Below are 10989 nucleotides of genomic sequence, written 5' to 3'. Positions count from 1 at the left end.
TCTCTCTCTGTGTGTGTGTGTGTGTGTGTGTGTGTGTGTGTGTGTGTGTAGAGTACCAGTGGAGGCTGAGAATGTAATTCGGAAAATGTTTAGGGGTAGATGTTGTCATTGGTCACTATCTTACTCCACCATTAACTGCAAACATGCAGGCCTATGTTTCTCACACAAACTATTTTACAGGAAATTGTTTGAAGCACTGTTTTTACCATGCAGTAGCCCATCTCAACATTATACATTCACAAACATTAAAATGAAGGCTGAATTAAGGGCAATTAGCAACATAAAAAAGTTAGGCTACATCAGAGCACGAAATCAAAATACAAAGAAAATCTGATTAGTCACAACATATCCCTTACAAAAAACTGCAAGAATTATTTGCAGTTCATGTGCAGGAAATGCAATAGGCATATCGAATGCCTGACAAAATAATTACACTACATAGTTGTTCTACACTTCCCTGTAGAAATTCAATATTTTCTGGACACGAAATTATTGTAGGCCATACTTCAGAACTCTGCAGTAGGCCTATAGCCTATAGGCTATTAGGCTTTTTTGTCCCATGACTGCAGTCATTTTTGTAGGGTATATGGATGTTTTCTTACTGGTAAACTAAACGAAGAAACTTTGAAGAGCATATCGCACCATTTTCGTATGTCAGTCTATAGACCCACACCGCTACATTCGCTCTGTATGATGGAAAACCTTACTATGGGAAATCGTCATTGCGTTTCGGCGCGTGCTTAGGCGGTTGCGCAACTCCGCTGCCTCCACAGAAGGCGCTTTTGTGCAAACTCAACTCCGAAGAATGTTGCCTTCGACTGCAAAGAGTAGTGAGTAGCAGCCATGGAATACCCTAAGAGATCTTCGGTTTTAGCTCAAAATAGATCACCTTAATGGATTGGCATGGGGGAAAGTCTATTTACAAACCTGGCTAAACAACAGCTATGCTGCATCTTCGTTATCATGCTCACTGCTATCTTTACGCGACAAGGTGAGTGCGTCTGAATATGCTAGCTAGCTGAAGTTGCCCCATTTCTTTGTTTATGGTGTTAGCTGACTTGCTAACTCATTATGCCAAGTGTAAAAAGTCATGTTGATTTATGTGTCTCTTTTCAATGCAAAATAAATAATAATTGCAAGTTACAAATTCGAATGCGGTAACTGTTTACAAACTTTTGGCACTGCGTGAAGTCTCTGCCTTCCTTCGCGTGTAAAACAATGTTCAGTCATGGACAACGTTCCGAAGGCATGCAGAGATACCAACAGAGTTGGGTGGATGGGATACTAGCAGGGCATTTTATGACGGGGGTGGGTGGATGGCCGTGATCCAGTCTTGGAAGAACGGACATTTTGCTGAATAAGAATACAAATTTGGACCTGGGTAATTTAAGCGGTGTTGTGTGCCCTCTGATTTCTACGCCCTGGTTTCTAAATCTGCGTGTAGAGGCGCTGTGTTCACCACCACAGCAGCAGCAGCGGCAGCAACAATCGGCAGATATTCATAAAAAATATTATTGAAAACTAGAATTAAACGGACAGAGTTGTTACCTCACTGACATGCTGATGTTCTTTGTGAGCTCATTTTCCTCTAATATTGTCATTTTCCAATCATGTATCAATTAGTCCTAAATCCTAATCATGTTAGCAGCACCCAGGAAACATATTTTCTAAAGTGATCTCAAGCAAGTGGTTGATTAAAAAACTACTCTTGTTCTAGCGACTATAGGCCTATGATTGTCAAAAGTCTAATGCTTCTTAACACAGGCAAAGAAAGTAAGGAATTTGTTTGTAATGTTCATAAAGACGTGACAAAAATATCTATTTTTGCAAACTCTCATTTGATCCTGGAATAGCAAAACACGTCTCACTGTGCTGGTGTGCTACAATCAAATATCCTTTAGAACACTTTATCAGCCGTCTCTGCTACAATGTAAATAATTTCTTCTCTCGCCTATAGTTTCCCATTTATTATGATACCCCATACGCCAGCACCCAGGAAACTTTATTGTTGACTCACAGCTGAAGCTTAGTAGAGCAACTCAATATAGAGTTAATGTATGACAAAAATGGCTAAAATGTATGCCTGTATGTATTATGCATGGGCAGAAAAGTCATGATTAGGGTGGGACACGTCAAAACCCATGTCAGTTCATAGGTTAAGTTGATTTAATTAGTTTTCCCTGGTACAGCCCAAAATGTATCAGCCATACACTTGATTCACTAATATGTTTGATGTAGGCCTACTAATACAATGTTTTATGCATGGGCAGTGGGACATGTCAAAACCCATGTTAAATCTCCTCCTGAGGTTATACGGTTGAACTAGTTTTCTCTTAAAGGCACAGACCCAAAGGTATCAGCCAAATTCCTGATTTATTCATACCATATGTATTATGAAGGGGCAGCAAAGTAAAGGGCAGGGTCAGAAATGTCAAAACCTATGTTTGATCACATCCTGAGGGTATATGCTTTTAGAAAATATATGGTTTAGGTGGTTGAATCAGTTTTCCCTAAATGGTACAGCCCAAAAAGGTATCAGCTATATACTCTATTTACCAATACCCAAAGTATTATGTATGGGCAGCATACTAATGAAGAGGGTGGGACATGTCTCATGTCATTACATTAATACACAGGATTAGATGTTATAATCCTTAGGGTATACACTTTCAGAAAATAATGGTTTATATGGTTGAATCATTTTTTCCTTCATGGTACAGAGCAAAATGTATTAGGTGTACACTTTTTACACCTAAATTGATACAATCTCATTCATTTCAATGGGAAATTTACTTAAGAGGCTGTAGAAATCTTCAGCTGTGAGTTTGGAAAGTCCATTACACAGTTTTGTCATGGGGGCATACACTGTAGACAAACAAAGAATAGAAGGTTTGGTTTGATGCCCTCTCGTGGAACCGACTTCTCTGCTGGCTCATGGACTATTAATATCGAACCACACTAAGAATAGAATAGAATAAAATAGATGAGAGGTAGCCTACATCTGTAATTGGGAGAACTACCTGTCCATTGCTGACATGCTGCAAATCAGCGGGATATCTGTGCTTTACCACTCAGAGTCTGCCATGTCCCCATGAGGGCTGCACTCCTCTCACCTCTTCCTCTCACTGTTGACCACCGTCTGGCTCTGAGTGAGACAACATGGACACCATGATGTTTGGGAGCATGCCAGCAGTGGGCACATAGTTCTCCCAATTACAACTCTGCCCCAAACCTCAGACCCGCAGGTCATTATAAGGAAATCATATAACGTTATTATAAAGTGTGTATTATAACGTTATAATGTTCTCAAAATCCATTCCATAGATTTGGCTTATTCTTGCTGTAGGTCTTTGTATTTGGAATTGTGTATTATCAAAGTAAAATGGTTGACAGCATGACACAGACTGAATGGTAGTTAATGAACACTGTAAATCAAAGACTAACGGTGACTGAAGAAAGAAATGTTGGATAGCATGACGGCTGTTTGAATTTGGCCCCACTGTTTACCCAGATTCTTTCCATGAAGTGATGGTATTGTGCTGTGCATTTATTTGTTACATTTTCCGAAATGTAAAAAAAGTCCTTTCTCAGAGATTTGAAATTACAGTATAATTTGCTCATGATAAAACCACATTTTCAGAATGATCTATTTTAGTGATGGTCATTTTAGGCATGAAGATCTTACAAGACCTTCAACACTAACCTGTGTGTGTGTGTGTGTGTGTGTGTGTGTGCTTGTGCTTGTGCTTGTGTGTGTGCGCGAGTACGTGTGCGAGTATGTGTGCGTGCATGTGTGCGTGTGTGTGCACGTGTGTGTGTGCGCTTGCTGTGAAGGAGCCACTGTTGTGGCTGTAGTGATCTTGTAGTGGCCTTGTTGTGGCTGTAGTGGTCGTGTTGTGCTGTAGTGGTCTTGTTGTGGCTGTAGTGGTCTTGTTGTGGCTGTAGTGGTCTTGTTGTGGCTGTAGTGGTCTTGTTGTGCTGTAGTGGTCTTGTTGTGCTGTAGTGGTCTTGTTGTGGCTGTAGTGTAGAGGCTTGACGCATGTGACGCAGTCCCAGTGCTGCGTGATGGCGCCGGTGTGTGTGGCTTGCCGTCCGCTGCTGTCAGCCCTCTTGTCTCTGTCTGTGTTTGTCCTGTTTCTGACACTTGTTACCGGCAAAGTCAGCTGTCTACAGATCTATGATAGACAGTCACTATTCAACATCCGCCTGTCTTATCAAAACTTCGTATCGAGTGTTGATGGAAACAACTTTCCTCCCCCTCCACTGCTATCGGAGATTCCCGCTTGGCTACGCCGCGCTCCTGTCACAAGGCCAAACCGGAGGCGCAAACGCCATGGTAAGCGCAGCGGTCTCCTGGTGAAGGTGAAGCTCCAACTGTTGCTATCCCTGGGATCTAAACGTCGGGTTCTTCCTATATCATTTCGTCACTTCGAGCCTATATCATTTGCTAACCTAAGCAAAACCATAGGGCTAATGAAAATCTCATCTGGTCTAACTGACATTGTTCCTCCTCTTCTCATCGCTCAGACAATTGAGACCACAGGTCCCCACAAATTAACGATCATGAACTGTAGCCTTGCCTCAGGTGTTGTGCCAAAGAGCTTCAAACATGCCGTTGTGCAGCCGTTGATTAAAAAACCCAATCTAGACACTTCAATCTTATCTAACTACAGACCTATCTCAAAACTCCCGTTCTTATCTAAAGTTCTAGAAAAACTTGTGCTTCAACAAATACAGTCTTTTCTTGATACACATGGTATCATGGGACCTCTGCAATCTGGTTTTAAAGCCCTCCACAGTACGGAGTCAGCCCTTCTGAAAGTTTTTAATGATCTGCTGCTAGCCACTGATTCTGGAGATTCTGCTATTCTCATCCTCCTTGATCTCACCGCTGCTTTTGATACTGTTGATCATGATATTTTAATCTCCCGTCTAGAGCACTGTGTTTGTATCAGAGGCACTGCTCTTGAATGGTTTAAATCCTACCTAGCCGACAGAAGTTTCTCTGTCTGCCTGGATGGATCTGTATCCCCCTCTGCGCCTCTTCCTTGTGGTGTTCCTCAAGGGTCTATTCTGGGGCCTATACTGTTCTCATTAAACATGCTCCCCTTGGGATCCATCCTCAGAAAATATAACATCTCCTTCCACTGCTATGCGGAAAACACACAGATTTACATGCCCCTGAAACATAACGACCCCCAATCTTTTAAACTTTTATTAGCTTGTCTAGAGGACATCAAAGCCTGGATGGCTTTACATTTTTTAAATTTGAATGAAAATAAAACTGAGGTCATAGTCTTTCGGCCCAGTGCTGCTTGTGACACACAAGGTGACTTAGGCCCCCTTGAGCCATTTACTAAAGATACTGTAAAAAACCTTGGTGTAATGTTAGACTGTAATTTTAAAATAGAGAAACAGATAAACACAGTAGTAAGATCTAGCTTCTTCAAGTTAAGGCTTTTATCCAAGGTTAAGCCTTTCTTATCCCTCAAAAACTTTGAGATGGCTATTCATGCTTTTATTTCTTCCCGCCTAGATTACTGCAACGCCCTATATGTGGGCATTAGCTGTTCCTCTTTGTCCCGCCTTCAACTTGTTCAGAACGCTGTAGCCCGCCTTCTAACCAAAACACGAAGGTGTGAGCATATTACACCAGTGCTTGCAGCCCTTCACTGGCTCCCTGTCCGTTTTAGAATACATTTTAAAGCTCTTTAATTTGTTTTTAAATCTTTACATGGTCTGGCCCCACTGTACATAGCAGATCTCCTGAAGGTGCAGACATCCTCTAGGGCTTCTAGGTCTGCTGACCAACTCCGGCTGGTGCCTCGTTCTAGGCTAAAGAGCAGAGGGGACCGGGCTTTTGCGGTGATTGCACCAAAGCTCTGGAACGAGCTGCCCTAACATATACGCCTGGCTCCCTCCTTGAGTGTTTTTAAATCTCACCTAAAAACTCATTTTTATGCCCTGGCGTTTAACAGTCTGATTGTCTTATGTATTTATTTGTTTGTTTGCCTGTAAATATTGTTATCCTCACTTTTTGTTGTCTTTTTTGTTGTCTACCAAGTCGTACTAATTTGCCTGTCCAGCACTTTGGTCAGCTGTTGTTGTTTTTAAAGTGCTTTATAAATAAATGTGACTTGACTTGACTTGACTAGTGGTCTTGTGTCTGTAGTGGTCTTGTTGTGGCTGTAGTGGTCTTGTTGTGCTGTAGTGGTCTTGTTGTGCTGTAGTGGTCTTGTTGTGGCTGTAGTGGTCTTGTTGTGGCTGTAGTGGTCTTGTTGTGGCTGTAGTGGTCTTGTAGTGGCTGTAGTGGTCTTGTCTAACCCCAGTGTCTCCTCTGTGCGCAGCCCAGTGTCAGCAGTCCTGCCAGATCCAACACTGCAATGCTGAGTACCTGGCCTTGTCTTCACCACCACCTTCCTCCTCCTCCTCCACCGCCGCCGCCCACTGGGGTCCCATGGCCCCCCCACTCCCCCTGCTGGACGCGTGTGAGGTTCTGCGCGGTTACTCGGACTGCACCAAGCGCACGGCTCGCAGATGCCGTGGAAACCTGCTGTTCCACTCGGCGCTGTACCGCATCCGGGAGCTGTTCTCCCAGCTGAACTGCTCCAGGGAGGGTCCCGGGTACCCCCCTCCCCCTCCTCCTGGGGCGGACCCCAGCAGCAACTCACCCCTAGGGCCTCCAGGGGGCGCTACCCTATGTGACTACTGGAGGCGAGTGGAGGGTGATGTCCACTCCGTCAGGCCGGACGCTGAGGGCTACACAGGGATGAACGTCCACTGTGGGATGTTTGGGGACCCTCACCTGCGCACCGTCAGGGACCAGTTCCAGACCTGTAAAGTAGAAGGGGCTTGGCCTCTCCTGGATAACCCGTACCTGACCGTCCAGGTGACCAACACACCTGTGGTACAGGGCCTGGGCCCCACTGGCCTCACCAAGGTAACGAGTGGTGACGACGTGTAGTGGTGTGGTGATATCTTTTTTGTGCATTGATTGAAATTTAAATTCTTTATTGACCAGTTTACAAAAATATTTCCAATATAATAGATAGATAAACAAATAACATGTCTTTGTACAGTATTGTCAAAAGTAGTAATTTCAGGTAGGGTTGTGTCGATGGACGATATCATCGTCTATCGTGATGGTTGACAGACATCACGATGGGAAACAACCATCGTGATGCCACGCCCCCACATGCCAGGCACTAATTCCTGCTGAAATGAAATTGAGCCTAGAACTGATGCATGTGTAGGGTACTTTAGAGGCTTCCAGCCAAACAGTGCAAAAATAAAAGGTTTATTAGTCTATGTGAGACTACCGTCATGATCGTCAAATGCCAATTAAGTGGATATCGCCCAGTTCAATGTGATATTCTGATCTCTGAAAACTGTTTTAATTTTATGTGACTGAGGCTATAATTTATACTATAGAATAGATTACTATACTGTCCTACAAGCTGTACAATGTCTCCACCTGCTGGTGATTTCGTGCTACTGCATCTCTGTAGTTAGTGTGATGGCATCGGCCTGAGGTGCTGGATTGGGATCCTGTGTGCCTTTGCCTTGTGTCAGTTAGCTTGGAAAAGAGTTACAAAACGGATTAGTAAAGTAACACTTTATCTTTAAAAGTAGACCTGTATACCTGGCAGCATGGCCTGCATTAGTAGCCTACTCTTGTTCACCCCTCAGCTTGATAGTTGTATTCCAGCCTACTAAGTTCAGCAAATATAGCCTAACTGCAACACCTTTGTTTGAGCACACAAAACTTTGATTGCCACATCAGACAAACACACTCATAATAATGTTGTCTGTCTGTCCCTTTGGTGGGCATAGCTATGTAGAATAAGGTAGACGTGTTTTTGTTTCAATTTCACATTCTGTTAACTCTCAGAAAGGGTGATTGACCATAGTCTGAAAACCATGTCAGCATTGATAAGAGGAATTGATAACTCTGGAGGCGTACGATTCCGATGAATTGAACATTTTGGAACCGGTTGAGCTCAATTCTCAGTTCTGGATTTCCACCCCTACCAGTGTGCATGTCTTGTTGTGTTATGGGGTAAAATGAAATGGCTCTGGTGAAGGGAAGCGTCCCACTTGCCTTGTCTTGAGGTCAAGGAGGATCTTTGATACAAGGCTAAGGAAGTGAAAACATGAGAGGAATAGAGAGTGAAATGTATGTTTTTCAGGTCGTATGAGGTTCTTTGCAGGTTCTGATTTGTACAGAGCCTTTGTTCTGAGGGCATGCAGACTTCAAGCCCTCCAGCTCACCCTCACAGTCTGGCACCTTGACGGATCTGTTGGCAAACGAAAATAAATGTTTTCTGTGTGTGACTTGCGTTGTGTTTGACTGTGTGGTTCAGCCTGCGTGTCTCTCAGGGCATCATGAGGCTTCTAAAACGCACAGGTGGCTAGAGTCTGTGGCCAGAGCGTCACAGGTGGCCAGTGCGTTACAGGTGGCTCGAGTGCGTCACAGGTGGCCAGTGCGTTACAGGTGACTCGAGTGCGTCACAGGTGGCCAGTGCGTTACAGGTGGCCAGTGCGTCACAGGTGGCCAGTGCGTTACAGGTGACTCGAGTGCGTCACAGGTGACTCGTGTGCGTCACAGGTGTCCAGAGCGTCACAGGTGGCCAGAGTCTGCGTCCTGTGTGTCTCTCAGGGTATCATGAGGTGGCTAGAGTCTGTGTCCAGAGCATCACAGGTGGCTAGAGTCTGTGTCCTTTGTGTCTCTCAGGGTATCATGAGGTGGCTACTGTAGAGTCTGTGGCCAGTGCATGTGTCAGGGCATCGTGAGGCTTCTGTGCTTCTGCACAGGCTGGCCAGAACATTTTGAAGGACTATTTGAAATTAATGAGTTCTAATCCTATTATTATGGTAATAAGTAATATCCATTTGTGAAGCACATTGTTTGTAGCCAAAGTAGAGGTTAGAGCACTAGGTTCTAATGATATCCTTTAGAACGGTAGTGTTAATCTGCTGTGTCAGGATGCTGTGGCCTTAATGATGTTGTGTGTTTGTTTCCGTTGTGGTCAAGATCACGGTGATCTTTAAGGCTTTCAGCGGCTGCACGGAACAGAAGGTCTACCAGGCCACCGCAGACGTGGACGCAGACGGAGATGACCTCCCCCTCGCCTTCACCGACGGCAGCCGCTCCAGCGCAGATGGCCACAGCCTGCGTGTCGACGCGGCAACTTCCCCCGGCGACAGCCCCGTCCATGTGGTTCAGTTGCGGGCGACCCACGCCGGAGCGTCCATCCTGGTGCGCCGGACAGGCCGGTCGCTGGGGTTCTCCGCCCGCCTCCCTGAGTCCTCGCTGGGGCAGGAGCAGCGGGGGGAGCTGGGGGAGGAGGCGGCGGGGGGGATGCAGCTCTGCCTGCACGGATGCCCTCGCGCCGAGCTGCTGCAGGAGTACGTCTGGGGGGGTCACGGAGGCAGGGGGGGCAACCCCAGCACTCTAGTACCCCTCCTGCCCCGTCCAGCCACCCCAGAGCGGGGCTACAGCACTGAGAGGGCCAGGCTGGAGTGTAGCCTGCTGTTGCCCCGAGAGGACTTCTACTTCCAGGCGTGTGTGTTCGACCTGCAGGCCTCGGCAGACTCAGGCTTCTCCAGGGCCGCTCTCTGGGCCTCACAGGACCTAAAGACTCTGTTTCCCAGCATGCCGCAGCAGCCCCGGAACCTGAGCAGGACAGCGGGGGTCTCGGGGGCGCAGCTCAGACCCAACACCAGGGCGGCGACGATGGGCACTCTGTCTGTGTGCCTGGTACTAGTGCTGCTGTTTGCATAGTCTACAGCTGGAGCTGTAGACTTTTTGTTTGTGTGTGTGTGTGTTTAGACCTTTACCAACCATCATCAAGCTCAGGTGAAGCAAATCAAGTCATTACATTGCTGATACACACAATACACGCACACACAACAAGGACACACATACACACACACACATGCATGGATATGTAGACCTAAACCTCAGTTATGATTGAGATCTCCTGCTTTGAACCCTGTGAATGAATAGATATGGACGGATATGAAGTATTTTCAGAAAGCGAGGATGTATTGTCTGGATGTGCTGTCTAGATATTCAGTATGGATGTGCTGTCTAGATATTTAGTGTGGATGTGCTGTATGGATATTCAGTATGGATGTGCAGTCTAGATATTCAGTGTGGATGTGCAGTCTAGATATTCAGTATGGATGTGCAGTCTAGATATTCAGTGTGGATGTGCTGTCTAGATATTCAGTGTGGATGTGCAGTCTAGATATTCAGTATGAATGTGCTGGATATTCAGTGTGGATGTGCAGTCTAGATATTCAGTGTGGTTTAAGTGATATGAACCAGACCCAAATTGAAGCCCTGATCACTCATCACTGCAGTATCCGCCTCCCCAGGAGCTTCTGCTGCACAGATACGCTGGGGGCAGCCATTAGCTGTTTGGCTACTCAACTCTACTCGATTCCAATGACTAATATCATTCTATACAGTTCAGATGGTTAGAACTTATGTACTCTTTTGTCTGTTTTCGTATGTTTGTGTGTATGTATGTATGTCAGTACAGTATGTATGTATGTGCAAAATAACACTACACTTTTTCTGAATGGAGAAAAATAAAACTGATCAGTTCAATAGCAATTTCAAACATTGGGACATTGCATTACTTTTTATGTGTTTTCTTCTCTCTAAAGACAAAACAAGAAGAAGATGATGAAGTCATCTGGTGATCATGTGTTCTTCCTCTTTTGCGGTGAAACAGTAAGTTAGAGATTAGAGTAGTGTCTGTCTTACTTACTCGATGTAAGTCAATTGTCACTCAGTGAGATCAAGATGCGTCTCTCTGTTGTGCTACTCATCCTGGTCAAACTCCTCCAGACAGGTAAGAGTTATTTTGATTTGCTAGAGCAGGGGTGGGCAACCGTTTTGGCTCAAGGGCCACATTGGGATTTAAAAATTGACAGATGGACTGGGCCACTAGTAGATGAGGCACACACAAAAAAAAA

General features: G+C 45.2%; 1 protein-coding gene across 1 annotated transcript; it reads left to right on the top strand.

Annotated features, from left to right (window-relative positions):
- The first annotated feature begins 738 nt into the window (after positions 1-738).
- On the top strand, positions 739-10624 carry LOC143134167 (repulsive guidance molecule B-like). The gene is made up of 3 exons (XM_076294327.1): positions 739-991; positions 6348-6940; positions 9035-10624. The coding sequence occupies exons 1-3, from the start codon at positions 904-906 to the stop codon at positions 9782-9784; spliced, it is 1431 nt and encodes a 476-aa protein (XP_076150442.1). The 5' UTR covers positions 739-903; the 3' UTR covers positions 9785-10624.
- Positions 10625-10989: the final 365 nt, after the last annotated feature.

This window comes from Alosa pseudoharengus, unplaced genomic scaffold (genome assembly GCF_046254945.1).
Source record: "Alosa pseudoharengus isolate Yale_2024_CS ecotype anadromous, Long Island Sound unplaced genomic scaffold, YU_APseudo_1.1 YU_APseudo_1.1_scf_2, whole genome shotgun sequence".
Lineage (NCBI taxonomy): Eukaryota > Metazoa > Chordata > Actinopteri > Clupeiformes > Clupeidae > Alosa > Alosa pseudoharengus.
Note: the sequence above shows the minus strand (reverse complement) of the source record. Positions and strands in the feature narration are given on the sequence as shown.